The sequence below is a fragment of the Coregonus lavaretus genome (assembly GCF_964263955.1).
Source record: "Coregonus lavaretus genome assembly, chromosome: 31".
NCBI lineage: Eukaryota > Metazoa > Chordata > Actinopteri > Salmoniformes > Salmonidae > Coregonus > Coregonus lavaretus.
The window spans coordinates 5,516,522-5,534,834 of record NC_140018.1 but is presented as its reverse complement, the minus strand read 5'-3'; the positions used below and the strand labels follow the sequence as shown (position 1 = coordinate 5,534,834).

The following is an 18,313-nucleotide window of genomic DNA, read 5'->3' as shown; positions in this document are numbered from 1 at the left end:
GTGCCCAGGAATTCGCGCTCGAATTCCGTACTCTAGCGGCAGATGCAGGGTGGAATGATCGGGCCCTCATCGATCTATACAGATGTAGCCTACGAGAGGACGTCCGTCGGGAGCTGGCTTGTAGGGACACCAGCCTCTCCTTCGACCAGCTGGTTGACATGTCCATCAGGCTGGATAACCTACTGGCTACCCGCGGACGTCCTGCGGAGGGTCCGTCCATTTCACCCTCCAGCGCCTCCGAGCCGTGTCCTATGGAGCTCGGGGGCGCTGGCGCTAGAGAGAGGAGGAGTCGGCAGGCTAGGGGGTCCATCCACTGCACCAACTGTGGTCGGGGAGGACACACCGCGGCTAGGTGCTGGGGATGGCCTCCTAGGGGAGATGACGACAGGTCCCGCACTGGGGATTCCCTCCAGGTGAGTAGGCGCCCCACTCACCCAGAGCTCACTGTTGCCCATTTTTGTATGCCTGTACGTTTTCCACAGGTAGCACCTCATTCCCAGCATAAGGCGCTGGTAGATTCAGGCGCGGCTGGGAATTTTATTGATAAAAAGTTTTGTTTAGCGTTAGGGATTCCCCTCATTCCTGTTGATGTTCCTTTTCCCGTTCACGCCCTAGATAGTCGTCCGTTGGGTACGGGCTTAATCAGGGAGGTCACGGCGCCACTTAGGATGTGTGCGCAGGGGGATCATCAGGAGATGATTCAGCTGTTCCTGATTGACTCTCCTGCGTATCCGATGGTGCTGGGCATGCCCTGGTTGAGTACCCATAACCCAGCGATTTTGTGGCAGGAGAGGGCTCTGATGGAGTGGTCTGCTCAGTGTGTGGGTAGATGTTTGGGCGTTTCCGTAGGGGCTACCTCGGTGGAGAGTCCAAACCAGGTGCCCGCATTGCACGTTCCACCTGAGTATGGGGATTTGGCTATTGCGTTTAGTAAGGCGAGGGCGACGCGGTTGCCACCCCATAGGCAGGGGGATTGTGCGATAGACCTCCAGGCAGGAGCTGCGCTCCCACGGAGCCATGTGTATCCTCTGTCTCAGGAGGAGAAGAAAGCTATGGAGATTTACATAGACGAATCGCTGAGACAAGGATACATACGGCCTTCCACTTCCCCCGCGTCCTCGAGTTTCTTTTTCGTGAAGAAAAAGGATGGTGGTTTGCGCCCGTGCATCGATTACCGTGGTCTCAATCAGATTACGGTGAAGTATAGTTATCCACTCCCGCTGATTGCGACCATGACTGAGTCGTTGCATGGGGCGCGTTTCTTCACGAAATTAGATCTCAGGAGCGCGTACAACTTGGTGCGCATCAGGGAGGGTGATGAATGGAAAACAGCCTTTAGTACCACCTCGGGCCATTACGAGTATCTGGTCATGCCATACGGGTTGATGAACGCTCCGTCAGTTTTCCAATCATTTGTGGATGAGATCTTCAGGGACATGCAGGGGCAGGGGGTGGTGGTGTACATTGATGACATTCTCGTGTACTCACCTACCCGTGTCGAGCATGTGGCCCTGGTGCGCAGAGTGTTGCGGAGGCTGGTGGAGCACGACCTGTATGTGAAGGCAGAGAAGTGTCTGTTTTTCCAGGAGTCGGTCTCCTTTTTGGGTTATCAGTTGTCTGCGTCAGGGGTGAAGATGGAGGTAGACCGGGTGTCGGCCGTGCGTAATTGGCAAACACCAACCACTGTGAAGGAGGTGCAGCAGTTTTTGGGGTTTGCAAATTACTACAGGAGGTTTATCCGGGGTTTTGGACAGGTGGCAGCTCCCATCACGTCTCTGTTGAAGGGGGGTCCGGTGCGTCTGCAGTGGTCGGCCGAGGCGGACAGGGCGTTTGGGAGGCTGAAGGACCTGTTTACCTCGGCCCCGGTGCTGGCGCATCCGGATCCCTCTTTGCCGTTCCAGGTAGAGGTGGACGCGTCGGAAGCCGGTTTAGGGGCCGTGCTTTCACAACGGTCTGGCGCGCCACCTAAACTCCGCCCCTGTGCTTTTTATTCTAAGAAGCTCAGTCCGGCGGAGCGGAACTATGACGTAGGGGACAGGGAGCTGTTAGCCGTGGTACAGGCTCTAAAGGTGTGGAGGCACTGGCTTGAGGGGGCTCAACACCCTTTCCTCATTTTGACGGACCACCGTAACCTGGAGTACATTCGGGCGGCGAGGAGGCTGAACCCTCGCCAGGCAAGATGGAGTATGTTCTTGACCAGGTTTACTTTTAAGATCACGTACATCCCTGGGTCACAGAATGGCAAGGCAGATGCGCTGTCTCGGCGGTATGACACGGAGGAGAGGTCCGTGGAGCCCACTCCCATACTGCCTGAGTCATGTCTGGTGGCACCGGTAGTGTGGGAGGTCGATGCTGAACTCGAGCGGGCGTTACGCACCGACCCTAGTCCACCACAGTGCCCGGAGGGTCGGAAGTACGTTCCGCTCGAGGTTCGGGATTGATTGATCTATTGGGCTCACACGTCACCCTCCTCTGGACATCCGGGTATCGGCCGGACAGTGCACTGTCTTAGTGCCAAGTACTGGTAGCCCACGTTGGCAAGGGATGTGAGGGTTTATGTTTCCTCCTGCTCGGTGTGCGCCCAGTGTAAGGCGCCTAGACATCTACCTAGGGGTAAGTTGCTACCCCTGCCCGTTCCACAACGACCATGGTCCCACCTCTCAGTGGACTTTATAACAGACCTTCCCCTCTCCCAAGGGAATACTACCATCCTGGTCGTTGTGGACCGGTTCTCTAAGGCCTGTCGTTTGCTCCCCATGCCGGGTCTTCCTACTGCCCTGCAAACTGCCGAGGCACTGTTTACCCATGTGTTCCGGCACTACGGGGTACCCGAGGACATTGTGGCTGATCGGGGTCCCCAATTCACCTCCAGAGTCTGGAGAGTGTTTATGGAGCGGTTGGGGGTCTCGGTGAGCCTCACCTCGGGTTACCACCCGGAGAGTAATGGGCAGGTGGAACGCGTAAACCAGGATGTGGGTAGGTTTCTCAGAACATACTGCCAGGACCGGCCGGAGGAGTGGTCAAGGTACGTTCCCTGGGCCGAGATGGCCCAGAATTCCCTACGCCATTCCTCCACTAACCTAACTCCATTTCAATGTGTGTTAGGTTACCAGCCGGTTCTGGCACCCTGGCAGCAGAGCCAGATCGAGGCTCCTGCGGTGGATGAGTGGGCGCGGCGCTCGGAGGAGACTTGGAACGCTGCACACGTCCACCTGCAGCGGGCCCTCCGACGTCAGAAGGCGAGCGCTGATCTCCACCGCAGTGAGGCACCGGTGTACGCACCTGGTGATCGAGTCTGGCTCTCTACCAGAAACCTGCCCCTCCGCCTGCCCTGTCGGAAACTGGGTCGGCGGTTTGTAGGGCCATTTAAAGTCCTGAGAAGGTTGAACGAGGTATGTTATAGATTACAGCTACCTGTGGAGTATAAGTGTATTAACCCCTCGTTCCATGTGTCCCTTCTCAGGCCGGTGGTAGCGGGCCCACTCCAAGAAAATGAGATCTTGGAGACTCCTCCGCCCCCGTTGGACATCGAGGGGGCACCGGCGTACTCCGTGAGATCCATCTTGGATTCGAGACGTCGGATGGGGGGTCTCCAGTATCTAGTGGAGTGGGAGGGGTACGGTCCGGAGGAGCGGTGCTGGGTGCCGAGGAGAGACGTTTTGGACCCGTCGCTCCTGACGGAATTCCATCGGGGGCATCCGACGCGCCCTGCTCCGCGTCCTCCTGGTCGTCCCCGAGGCCGGAGTCGGCGCACGTCTGGAGCCGCGCGTCAAGGGGGGGGTACTGTCACGGTTTCGGCCGAGGCTGCCTCTCTCCCTTGTTCGGGCAGGTTTCGGCGTTCGTCGTCTCCGGAATTCTAGCTGCCACCGCTATATGTTTCATGTTCGTTTGCTTTTGTCTGTTTGTTTCCACACCTGTTTCTGTTTTGGCGTAATTAGTGTCCTATAAGTTTCTCGTTGTGTTTGTCTAGTGTTGTGTGTAATTATTTCCGTCAGTATTGTGTTTTGCTCGGTTGAGCTTATTCTCCACTGTGCTGGAGCATTTTCGCACCTGTGTGTGCACAGTTACATTTTGTCGCACCTGTTTGTGCGCAATTACCTTTCGCCTTCGTGCGTGTTTTTTCGCTTTCGGGCTAAGTTGTCCTGTTGCCTTAGTTTGGCCAGTAATACAGCCTTTGGAACTTTCAGTCTGAGTCCTGCGTTTGATTCCTACATTACACCTACAACACGCCCTGACACTTCCCAGAAGAGTGGAGGCTGTTATAGCAGCAAAGGAGGGACCAACTCCATATTAATGCCCATGATTTTGGAATGAGATGTTCAATGAGCAGGTGTCCACATTCTTTTGGTGATGTAGTGTATGTTAGAAAAAATTTGACCCGAGCTTTAAGTTTCAAGTTTTTATCAAAGGTATGGATTTACAAATACAGTAGCCGTGTGTCTGACGATATTCTGCTGCAGCCAAAAGCCTGGCACACACTACTCTACACTACACAAAACAGTACTGTTTTGGGAAACATTGCACCTCTGTCTGTAGCAACAGTAGAAACATTAGATGTACAGTTGAAGTCGGAAGTTTACATACACTTAGGTTGGAGTCATTACAACTTGTTTTTCAACCACTCCACAAATGTCTTGTTAACAAACTATAGTTTTGGCAAGTCAGTTAGGACATCTACTTTGTGCATGACACAAGTAATATTTCCAACAATTGTTTACAGACAGATTATTTCACTTATAATTCACTGTATCACAATTCCAGTGGCTCAGAAGTTTACATATACTAAGTTGACTGTGCCTTTAAACAGCTTGGAAAATTCCAGAAAATGATGTCATGGCTTTAGAAGCTTCTGATAGGCTAATTGACATAATATGAGTCAATTGGAGGTGTACCTGTGGATGTATGTCAAGGCCTACCTTCAAACTCAGAGCCTCTTTGCTTGACATCATGGGAAAATAAATCAGCAAAGACCTCAGAAAAATAATTGAGGACCTCCACAAGTCTGGTTCACCATTGGAGCAATTTTCAAACGCCTGAAGGCCACGTTCATCTGTACAAACAATAGTACGCAAGTATTAACACCATGGGACCATGCAGCCATTATACCGCACAGGAAGGAGACGCGTTCTGTCTCCTAGAGATGAACGTACTTTGGTGCGAAAAGTCAAATCAATCCCAGAACAACAGCAAAGGACCTTGTGAAGATGCTGGAGGAAACAGGTGCAGAAGTATCTATATCCACAGTAAAATAAGTCCTATATCGACATAACCTGAAAGCCCACTCAGCAAGGAAGAAGCCACTACTCCAAAACTGCCATAAAAAAGCGGTTTGCAACTGCACATGGGGACAAAGATCGTACTTTTTGGCAACATGTCCTCTGGTTTGATGAAACAAAAATAGAACTGTTTGGCCATAATGACCATCGTTATGCTTTGCTGCAGGAGGGACTGGTGCACTTTACAAAATAGATGGCATCATGAGGAAGGAAAATTATGTGGATATATTGAAGCAACATCTCAAGACATCAGTCAGGAAGTTAAAGCTTGGTCGCAAATGGATCTTCCAAATGGACAATGACCCCAAGCATACTTCCAAAGTTGTGGAAAAATGGCTTAAGGACAACAAAGTCAAGGTATTGGAGTGGCCATCACAAAGCCCTGACCTCAATCCTATAGAAAATTTGTGGGCAGAACTGAAAAAGTGTGTGCGAGCAAGGAGGCCTACAAACCTGACTCAGTTACACCAGCTCTGTCTGGAGGAATGGGCCAAAATTCACCCAACTTATTGTGGGAAGCTTGTGGAAGGCTACCCAAAATGTTTGACCCAAGGTAAACAATTTAAAGGCAATGCTACCAAATACTAATTAAGGGTATGTAAACTTCTGTCCCACTGGGAATGTGATGAAAGAAATAAAAGCAGAAAATAAATCATTCTCTCTAATATTATTCTGACATTTCACATTCTTAAAATAAAGTGGTTATCCTAACTGACCTAAGACAGGGAATTTTTACTAGGATTAAATGTCAGGAATTGTGAAAAACTGAGTTTAAATGTATTTGGCTAAGGTGTATGTAAACTTCCGACTTCAGCTGTATGTAAACAGTAACTGTAGCCTGTTCCCTGTGTGAACTGTACAGGAAGAGGAAGTAAATAACCTTGGCCAGTGCGAGCTGGAACGGCTCATAGGAGCAGGAGCCTATCTCCTGTTTCTGTAGCGTGAGGCAGCTTGATGTACAAGTACAGATATGCTATCTTAATTTGACCAGCTTCTCACAGCAGAACAATAATTCTGCAGAAACAGGAAATATGAAATATTATGTGGATAATAATTCATTAACATTTTTGTAGGGGTTGATACATGTTTCATTAGGGCAAATGAAGTCTTTCATTTTTAAGTGGAAAATACAAACTTTAGAAGCCTTTTTAACCCCGAATACACTACAAGTAGCATTTTCTTCTGCGCAGGAAAATTATCTGTGACAACAGAGTGAACAAATTAAGATAGTACACATGTACAACCCCTGGACCGGACGCTAGTCTATCGCAGGGCCTTACCCCCAATCTATAGTATCTCCTTAATGTTGCTGAGTGCCAAGCAGAGACGCATTGGGTCCAGTTTTTACAGTCTTCGGTATGACTCGGCTGGGGATTGAACTCCCAACCTTCCAATCTCAGTGCAGACACTCTAACCAAGAATGTAGTCTGTTTCCATTAAGAGTAACTGTAGCCTTCCTACCTTCTGTGTGTCCTTCTCCAGGTCAGCTCTGGGGGACTACCTGACCCGGGGCGACCACCCCTCCTACCCTCCCAGCGACGACCTCCAAGAGGACCACAACTACAGCACTGCCAAATCCCCCAGCATGCCCTGCTCTTCCCAGGGCCCCTCCGCGTCCGACGAAGACGATGACATCATTGCAGTGGAGATGGGCGTCCACCGAGGGGTCAAATCCGAACCTAAAGAAGTCCCACTGGACTCTGCCTCTGTCTCCTTCCTATCCCAGCATGCCCGGCGACGGGGACTGCCCTGGACCAAAAACCGCCTGCGGGCCCTGGGCGACACGCTGCCGCTGAAGAAGCGCCGTTCGGTGGCATCGGCGGAGAAGCCGCCGTTGGAGAGCGATGATGAGGAGATGAAGGAGGCGGCGGGGTCATTGCTCCACCTGGCGGGCGTCAGGGCGTGCCTCAACAACATCACAAACCGAGCCAAGGCTGCCCAGAAAGAGAAGGAGCAGAAAGAGGCCCTCAGAAACTAACTAATGCCAGGCCAGCCCATAGAGAGGCCTACACATCAAGCCTGCACACCTGGCCTGTACACCTGGCATACACACCTGGCCTATACACCTGGCATGCACACCTGGCATACACACCTGGCCTATACACCTGGCCTACACACCTGGCCTACACACCTGGCCTACACACCTGGCCTACACACCTGGCCTAGACACCTGGCCTAGACACCTGGCCTACACACCTGGCCTACACAGCTGGCCTACACAGCTGAACTACACACAAACCGCCAAGGCCTAGAAAGTAATGGCTGAGACACACCATAAAGACCAACAGCTAAAAGCAGTGGGTTGGCGCGGTGTGTTGCAAGGTGTGTTAGCAATCACCTGCTGGATGTCGACGATTCAACATGTAGAAACGTCGGGAAATGAACAGAAAAGGACGGCAGATATTCTGGTCAGAGGAGACAGGACGGCCACACGCTGCTTCTAACCATTGTGGTGTGTTGTGTCTCTGAAGCCTGATTCCCACTATAGGGCCCAACTAAAGCCTATACTGTGCTGGCTCTGATATTTTCTTTTCAGATTGTCCTTCCCAGTATGTTTCCAGCAGCAACTATGGTGGATGGGTAACCAGGCCAGCCCAGTACATCTCGGCTTGGCTCAGCTCGGTTTGGCTTCAGTAGTGTGAAACGGGTATATTGCCAGGCCTGAGCACAGAGGCCTTCAGTAGGACCACACACCAGGTCTACACACTGACCTACCAATCACCAATGGGACAAGATATATAACTTTATTCAAGCATTAGGCTCAATAGACACTACTTCATCTCTCTCTCTATCTCTATCTCTATCTCTCTATCTCTCTCTCTCTCTCTCTCTCTCTCTATCTCTCTATCTCTCTCTCTCTCTATCTCTCTATCTCTCTCTCTCTATCTCTCTATCTCTCTCTCTATCTCTATCTCTCTATCTATCTCTCCTCCAGGGGCATTAGGAGAATCCTACTTATTTGTGGCAATATTAAACATCTCTGTTTTCCTATATGTTTCTTATATGTTTCCTGTATGTTTCAACACTAACTCTGATGGGTAATTGATTATCATGTGTCTCTGTTGATGTTTTTATGTTGTGTAAAGGGGATGCAAGCCATAGAAAAATACATTTTGTCACTAATTAAGGAAAAACATACTAGAAAATGTAATCGTTGAGGAGAACAGCTGACCGTTTTGTGTAGTCTGTAAGTGTCAGAGGTATGTCTGTCAATCTGTAGCAATCGTCCAGTAATGTGAGCAAGGAAGTTGAGCCAATGATACCAACAGATTTAAAACTGTTAAAGAACTTGCAACTCACACATCCTACGCCCATGAGCACAAAATGTAAGACTGTGCCAAAGACGAGCGACCAGGTTGCCTGATGTAGCCAATCTGTTTACAGAGACAAATATCAAGGCATACCAATGTCATATATGGCCCTGTATGCCTCAGTTGGTAGAACATGGCTCTTGCACCACCAGGGTTGTGGATTCAATTCCTGGGGCCACCCGCGTAAATTGTATGCATGCATGACTGTAAGTCGCTTAGGATAAAAGTGTCTGCTTTCTATTACCAATAGTAAAGACATCATGGAGAATGGGCACGATTCCTTTAAGAGCACTTTTGAGTATTTAAGGATAATTACAACTTTACAGTTAATATGGTTCTGTTTCTGTTGTCACTGTGATGACTTAGTGCCGGGTCAGAGGCAATATATCTCCTCCGTCTTGTGCTTGTTTCTCAACTTCGTCTGGAATGGCACCCTATTCCCTTTATAGTGCACTACTTTTGCCCAGAGCGTCATGGACTCTGGCCAAAAGCAGTGCACTATATAGGGAATAGGGTGCCATTTCAGACACAGCTTCACTTAGACTATGTCCCTCAATACTCTTCCAGTATTCCTCTTCCATAAAAAGTGAATGTCAATTTAAATATACCCCATGTTACGACACCTGCCTATCATTTAACAGACTCTCAAAACAATATACATAAACTGTGGATTCTTTTTTGTTTCATCGCTGTTTGAATTGTTTCCCTTTCTTCCTCGACCTACTCTCATAAAAGTATAAGCAATTTGTCCAGTCCGGACAACTGTAAAAAGGTTAGAAAATATTTTATTTTTCCTTTCTTAATTGAAGCAATTTGACCTGCAGGACTTTCTCAGTTATATTGCATGGGTGCTTGTAGATAAGATGCAAAAGTAAATCTTTTTTTATTCAAAGATCATGTAAGATAAACAATGTATTTAGCATGAAGCATGACTTATTTTCATATTAACTTAGATCCTACAAGAGAAAACAAAGGTTTTGCAGACAATTCTTCTGTATACCCTCGATTTTGTTTAATTTAATTTAGAATTTTTTTTGTAAATTGATATTGTATTTCTTCAGATGAGCGGGCTTATAAAGACATCTGCTTCAGGGAGAAATGTTATGGGGAAATCACTCTGCAATTATGAGGCCCTTCTATTCTGGGCTTTAGGTATAACAGACCTGGGTTTAAATACTATTTGAAAGCTTTCAAATACTTTGAACGGTTTCTTTAGCCTGCCTTGAATGCCAGATGGGCGGGGTTTGTACTTTTGGGACTTTTCCATTGGTTCCATTGAGGCAAGCTTAATCAAGCACAGCCCAAGTATTCTAAATGATGTCAAATACTGTAGTGTTTGAACCCAGGTCTATTAGGTATAAGGCTAGATTGAAAAGCCTCTAGTATGGCCTTCAGTCTTCTTCTGCCTCTTAAACGATAAATATGTCAATGTTCTAGTGTTTTTCAGAAGATATCAATAGTGTGTGTGTGTGTCCAAAAACCATACACCCTTTAACATTGTGCCTGCTCTCAAGACTTTGTGTTCCGATGTCTTTGACTGACATTATATAATATTGAACAGCACATATTTCTTTATTTTCTCATTTTGTTTTGTGAATATGTTACTACTTGGTCCTAATTTGCTCCTGACAGAAACCTCAGTGTAAACTGACAAGAGTACAGTATGTGGAACTGTTTGACATGGAATTTAGAATTCGTCAGAATGTTCAGAACAAGTTCCACTGTTCTAACTGGCTCCCTAGCCTACACCAGATTAGCATAGGCAAACCTTTTGTTCAAAGTTACATCAGATACAATATATTAATGTATGACTCAATAGAGCCTGTTTTTATGGATAATTTACTTTGGAAAAAGGACATACAAAGGAAAAGTATTATATTGTGAGCAATGTTTAAACCCTGCCAATTGTTTAAGTTTTGAGTGATTCAGTACATTTAGCCCACTGCCGTAGAAGATTAGTGTAAGCTATAATGAGAATGCATTAAAGCCTTAGTCAGTTCATGCTCTGTTTTGTACATACATACAGTGGAGTTAGATAATGAACCCGTTTCTAGTTCAACCAGCAGAAGAAATAGGGGTTGGATTGAGGTTATGAGTCAGATTGAGCCAGAGCAGGGTTTCCCAAACAACCCCCCCCCCCCCCGACCGAGTTTGGGAAACCCTGGTTTAGAGGAAAGGCAGAGAGTGACTACGGTATTGGTTTAGAGGAAAGACAGTGAGTGACTACGGTAGTGGTTTAGAGGAACGAAAGTGAGTGACTACGGTATTGGTTTAGAGGAAAGACAGTGAGTGACTACGGTAGTGGTTTAGAGGAACGAAAGTGAGTGACTACGGTATTGGTTTAGAGGAAAGACAGTGAGTGACTACGGTATTGGTTTAGAGGAAAGACAGTGAGTGACTACGGTATTGGTTTAGAGGAAAGACAGTGAGTGACTACGGTATTGGTTTAGAGGAAAGACAGTGAGTGACTACGGTAGTGGTTTAGAGGAACGAAAGTGAGTGACTACGGTGGTGGTTTAAAGGAAAGACAGTGAGGGACTGTGACAGCTAGACAGGGAGATACAGACAAGCAATTGTTCTGAGTTCCATTGAGTTCCATTGTCATAGTATTCTATTAACTTTGATAGAGAACACAGACATTCTATTCAATTCAATGTGCTTCTATCAATGTTTACATGAAAAAAAGGCTACCTGGTTGTGTCTGAAATGGCAATATATATTCCCCATATTGTGCACTTCTTTTGATGAGAGCCCAGGTCAAAAGTAGTGCACTATATAGGGAATAGGGTGCCATTTCAGACGCACACTTACTGTCCCTGTTACAAGGTCAAGCCCTCTGTGTGTTATGGTGACTAATATGTTGTAGAGTCTTCCCTGGCATGTCAAGGACAATGTGTTTCTTTAGTAACCACCTTCTCATCCGGTGACTCACACAGTGTCTGCGTCCCAAATAGCACCCTATTCCCTACATACACAGAGTTTACCAAACACTAGGAACACCTTCCTGATATTGAGTTACACAATCCATGTCTCAATTGTTTCAAGGCTTAAAAATCCTTCTTTAACCAGTCTCCTCCCATTCATCTACACCGATTGAAGTGACATCAATAAGGGATCATAGCTTTCACCTGGATTCACCTGGTCAGTCTATGTCATGGAGAGAGCAGGTGTTCCTAATGTTTTGTACACTCAGTGTAGTGCACTACTTTTGACCAGGGCCCATAGGGCTTATGGGCCATTTGGGACACATACAGTGACACGCAGGGAAGGAAGGTGAACTCATGGGCCTATAATGGTCTCCTTTACAGATATAATGATGCCGGGGAAAAGGACTGAGTAATTTAATGAAATGGAAAGAAATAGATGGAAAGGTCTCACTGCCTGAAAAGCCCTCGAATGAAAAACAAATGTGTTTATTTTTATTTTAACTAAAAACCTGCCAAACTTAATCATGCTCAATACAAGGTGTGCGTCCCAAATGGCAACCTGTTCCCTTGATAGCGCACTACTTTTGTCAGAAGTGCCATTAGGGTGGCGTTTGGGACTCACACAAGGCCTGGCATTTGTTTTTTTTTGTGTGTTTTTTGTGTTTTGTTTACTTTGATAATACGTTACAATACTGCCCTGTTGGTGACTGTTTGAGAAGTGTCAGAAAGCCATCAGATAGAGATGTCAAATGCAAAACTATTTATCTGTGAGATGACAATGTAATGCAGAGTACACCCGGGTGTTTGATTGGTTTTCAAATGAATGTTTGATTCTTTCCTTGTTGTGCAATAATATTGCCAAAGAATGATTTCAAACTATTTCATCGATTCATTCATGTAGATATCATATTGTCCAATAACTGTGGCAAAAAAGTATCAATGTTGTTTTTTCCTTTCCATTTTTCTAAAACCTACAATAATGTTTGTGATGTATTGTCTTCCAGTTGCAATAATTAAAAAAAATACAAGTGGCAAAAGATGACCTGAACTCGACTCTTGTGCTCAAAAGAAACCATGTAATAAGCATGTTACAACAATGTTATTCATCTCAACCCTAATTAGCCCACACAACTAAAAACAAACCATATTCTCCATTACAGAAGTGCATCAGAAAGGTTTACTATGACTGTGATATGTGGTTGTCCCGTCTAGCTACCTTAAGATGAATGCACTAACTGTAAGTCACTCTGGATAAGAGCATCTGCTAAATTACTAAAATGTAGACATAAAAGAAAACGCTTGAAAGCTCAGTTGACTGAACTCACCTTTGAACTATTCACATATTAAGTCTAGGTTATTGAGGCCAGTGCCTGTGGTTGGCTCTCAAGATTGTACCCTATTATTGACCTCAAACATTCACATCAACAAGGGTTAGAACATAACAAGGTCCTTTTCAACCTGATCATTAACTATTCATTCACTTCCAATACATCTAATTAGATTGTGTCAGCAGAGCCAACAGTGTTTTACTCCCAGTCAGTGCTATAGAATATAGATCCTTCTTCTCTTTCAGTCAATCTGGTGGTTGCCATCTTGGAGCCATGTGACAGAGGAAGGAAGGAAGGACATTCATAATTAAAGCCAAAGACTACAGGCTTAACCTTTTACTGGAGTGGGCTAAATCAGGGTCACAGAGAGTGTTTCTTTGCAGTCTTAAACAAATCTACTTTGAAACAAAAGTATACACCTAACACACATGGTTATGGGCTTCAGAAAAAGAAGACACCTGTACCATGTCAGATTTACAGTTGAAATGAATTCAATTTTGAGGTTGCATCCCAATATTACACTTTATATACAGCACAGAAGACTGAAATATAACAAAACCGTTTGACATAGAAACACCGGATTTTCGGCGAGTTTTTGAAATAATGTTTATTAATGATGACATTTTGAATAACATTCCACCCCTTGAGGCCACTAGGTCATTTGACTGCAGAAAAGGCTACTCAGAAGCCACTGCTTCCCAGCACAGCATAGCTCAGGTCAGCTCAGCACAGCTCAGCACAGCACAGCACAGATCATGAAAGCTATAATCCCTTATTGATGTCATTTGTCAAATCCACTTCAATCAGTGTAGATGAAGGGGAGGAGACATGTTGAAGAAGGGTTTTTAAGCCTTGAGACAATTGAGACATGGATTGTGCATGTGTGCCATTTAGATGGTGAATGGGCAAGACAAAATATTTAAGTGCCTTTGAACGGGGTATGGTAGTAGGTGCCAGGCGCACCGGTTTGAGTGTGTCAAGAACTGCAATGCTGCTGGGTTTTCCCCTTTCAACAGTTTCCCGTGTGTATCAGGAATGGTCCACCACCCAAAGGACATCCAGCCAACTTGACACAACTGTGGGAAGCATTGGCGTCAACATGGGCCAGCATCCCTGTGGAACACTTTCGACAACTTGTAGAGTCCATGCCCCGACGAATTGAGGCTGGGGGGTGCAACTCAATATTAGGGAGTTGTTCCTAATGTTTGGTATACTCAGTGTAAGTACACTATACTGTATATGAAAAGAAAAATCCACAAATATGAAGTAGCTTTACCACTTAAACAGATTATGTCAATGAATACATGGTAGCCTACACAGCAACAGCTGAAGAGTTTATTTCCCAAATGCTATACCCACAAATGTTTCACAGTGCTTTTTCACCAGAAATGATTGCTTATGGCCACCTTCATGTGTGTGGAAAATATTACTGTTCTCAGATTTTTTATTCAGATATTTTAGATGTGTATGAAGATGTTTCTTTTTGTGCAAAATGCTATATATCCATCGTTTAGACGGAATGGAAAGTTTGTATCCTGTATATTTGACTGTGATATGTGGTTGTCTCACGTAGCTACAGTTAGTGCATTCATCTTAAGATACTGATACGTGAGACAACCACATATCACAGCCAAATATACAGGATACAAACATTCCATTCCATCTAAACGATGGATATATAGTACAGCTAAGCTTTACACAGTCAAATGTAACAAATAACTACATTTTTTAATAAAGAAATGTACAAATGATACATTTGTGACATTATTAAGTGGAAGTCGCTCTGGATAAGACTATCTGCTAAATGACTAAAATGGAAAATTGAAATGTTTTACATACAGATCTCATATTACTGTATTGGATTATTATTAGTAAAAAATAAATAATTTTGATGTCACAAATGTATCATTTGTACATTTCTTTATTTAAAAAATGTCGTTATTTATTACATTTGACTGTATAAAGCCTAGGAGTACTACATATTTCTCTGAGAGTGAGGTGGATATACAGTGGCTTGTGAAAGTATTCACCCCCGTTGGCATTTTTCCTATTTTGTTGCCTTACAACTTGGAATTAAAATTGATGTTTTGGGGGTTTGTATCATTTGATTTGAAGATGCAAAATATATTTTTTTGTGAAACAAACAAGAAATAAGACAACAAAACAGAAAACTTGAGCGTGCATAACTATTCACCCCCCCAAAGTCAATACTTTGTAGAGCCACCATTTGCAGCAATTACAGCTGCAAGTCTCTTGGGGTATGTCTCTATAAGCTTGGCACATCTAGCCACTGGGATTTTTGCCCATTCTTCAAGGCAAAACTGCTCCAGCTCCTTCAAGTTGGATGGGTTCCGCTGGTGTACAGCAATTGTTCAGTCATACCACAGATTCTCAATTGGATTTAGGTCTGGGCTTTGACTAGGCCATTCCAAGACATTTAAATGTTTCCGCTTAAACCACTCAAGAGTTGCTTTAGTGGTATGCTTAGGGTCATTGTCCTGCTGGAAGGTGAACCTCCATCCCAGTCTCAAATCTCTGGAAGACTGAATCAGGTTTCCCTCAAGAATTTCCCTGTATTTAGCACCATCCATCATTCCTTCAAGTGTGACCAGTTTCCCAGTCCCTGCCGATTAAAAACATCCCCACAGCATGATGCTGCCACCACCATGCTCCACTGTGGGGATGGTGTTCTCGGGGTGATGAGAGGTGTTGGGTTTGCGCCAGACATAGCGTTTTCCTTGATGGCCAAAACACTCAATTTTAGTCTCATATGACCAGAGTACCTTCTTCCATATGTTTGGGGAGTCTCCAACATGCCTTTTGGAGAACACCAAACGTGTTTGCTTTTTTTTTTCTTTAAGCAATGGCTTTTTTCTGGCCACTCTTCTGTAAAGCCCAGCTCTGTTGCTTTGCAGCTCCTTCAGGGTTATCTTTGGTCTCTTTGTTGCCTCTGATTAATGCCCTCCTTGCCTGGTCCGTGAGTTTTGGTGGGCGGCCCTCTCTTGGCAGGTTTGTTGTGGTGCCATATTCTTTCCATTTAAAAAAAAATTGATTTAATGGTGCTCTGTGGGATGTTCAAAGTTTCTGATATTTTTTTATAACCCAACCCTGATCTGTACTTCTCCACAACTTTGTCCCTGACCGGTTTGGAGAGCTCATTGGTCTTCATGGTGCCGCTTGCTTGGTGATGCCCCTTGCTTAGTGGTGTTGCAGACTCTGGGGCCTTTCAGAACAGGTGTATATATACTGAGATCATGTGACAGATCATGTGACACTTAGATTGCACACAGGTGGACTTTATTTAACTAATTATGTGACTTCTGAAGGTAATTGGTATGCACCAGATCTTATTTAGGGGACTCATAGCAAAGGGGGTGAATACATATGCACGCATCACTTTTCCGTTATATATTTGTAAAGAATTTTTTGACACTAGTTCTTTTTTTCATTCCACTTCACCAATTTGGACTATTTTGTGTATGTCCATTACATGAAATGCAAATAAATATCCATTCACATTATAGGTTGTAATGCAACAAAATAGGAAAAATGCCAAGGGGGATGAATACTTTTGCAAGGCACTGTATAGCATTTTGCAAAGAAAGAACATGATTATTTGTCCCTCTGAAATGAAGCCATCAAATTATAGATTTTAAACAAATACATGTCTGTCATTGAACAACCCCGTGCCATGATTAGATAGTGAAAAAACACACCAATCTCTTTCATAATTTATTTTAACAATAAACGGTCATTTACCAACATTTCTGAAAATGGATATAACATTTTGGAATGAAACTGTTCAAATATAGGAGAGGAGAACGTGTGGATCTGTGTTAACTTGCCTGATGTGGGGGTGAGTTCTGCGTCCCATGGTCCAGATCATCCATATCCACTGAATGTCCATTGAGGCAGGTTTCCATGGAGACAGTAGGAAGTAGCAGTAAGGCTCTTTGTCAGCCTGCATTCCTTCCATAGCTTTATGCTTTCGGGGAATTTCCTCCCTAGAAGAGGACGGGTATTGTTAACAGAGGCTGCATGAGACCACAGACAAAGCTTGCCTGAAGTGGACATAAATGAACCATTTTGACCTAAAATGCACATCTTATATGATAAGTGGCTACTCTTCCTGGGATCCAAACCAGAAACAAAACAACAAATAAAATACATAATATAATATACATAATATACATAATACTACATAATATGCATACCACTACATAAAACTACATAATATACATAACACTACATATTACTACATAATATACATAACACTACATAATACTACATAATAAACATTACACTACATAATACTACATAATATAAATAATATACATAACACTACATAATACTACATAATATACATAACACTACATAATACTACATAATATACATAATATACATAACACTACATAAAACTACATAACATACAAAACGCTACATAATACTACATAACATAAATACCAGTACATAATACTACATCACACTACATTAATATACATAACACTACATAATTTACATAACACTACATAATATTACATAATATATATAACACTACATAACACCACATAATATATACAGTGCATTGGTAAAGTATTCAGACCCCTTGACTTTTTCCACATTTTGTTACGTTACAGCCTTATTCTAAAATTGATCAAATAAAACATTGTACTCATCAATCTACACACAATACCCCAAAATGACAAAGCGAAAACAGGTTTTTAGAAATGTTTGCAAATGTATTGAAAATAAACACAGAAATACCTTATTTACATAAGTATTCAGACCCTTTACTATGATAAACTAAATTGAGCTCAGGTGCATCCTGTTTCCATTGATCAACCTTGAGATGTTTCTAGAAGTTGATTGGAGTCCACTGTGGTAAATTCAATTGATTGGACATGATTTGGAAAGGCAAACAACTGTCTATATTAGGTCCCACAGTTGACAGTGCATGTCAGAGCAAGAACCAAGGCATGAGGTCGAAGGAATTGTCTGTAAAGCTCCAAGACAGGATTGTGTCAAGGCACAGATCTGGGCAAGGGTACCAACAATTTCTGATGCATTGAAGGTCCCCAAGAACACAGTGGCTTCCATCATTTTAAAATGGAAGAAGTTTGGAACCACCAAGACTCTTCCTAGAGCTGGCCACCCGGCCAAACTGAGTAATCGGGGGAGAAGGACCTTGGTCAGGGAGGTGACCAAGAACCCGATGGTCACTCTGACAGAGTTCCAGAGTTCCTCTGTGGAGATGGGAGAACTTCACGAAGGACAACCAACTCTGCAGCGCTCCACCAATCAGGCCTTTATGGTAGAGTGGCCAGACGGAAGCCACTCCTCAGTAAAAGGCACATGACAGCGCACTTGGAGTTTGCCAAAAGGCACCTAAAGGACTCTCAGACCATGAGAAACAAAATGCTCTGGTCTGATGAAACCAAGATTGAACTCTTTGGCTTGAATGCAAAGCATCA

The 18,313-nt window shown here is 44.4% G+C and overlaps 1 protein-coding gene across 1 annotated transcript in view; it reads left to right on the top strand.

Annotated features, from left to right (window-relative positions):
• Positions 1-7,254, top strand: part of LOC311106750 (forkhead box protein N3-like) — a gene marked incomplete at both ends in the record, with an annotated part of 28,526 nt that extends 21,272 nt beyond the window's left edge. The window contains one exon of the mRNA XM_084149146.1: positions 6,759-7,254. Within this exon, the coding sequence (XP_084005272.1) occupies positions 6,759-7,254 (496 nt within the window). The remainder of the gene's footprint in view (positions 1-6,758) is intronic.
• Between the last annotated feature and the right edge of the window lie 11,059 nt (positions 7,255-18,313).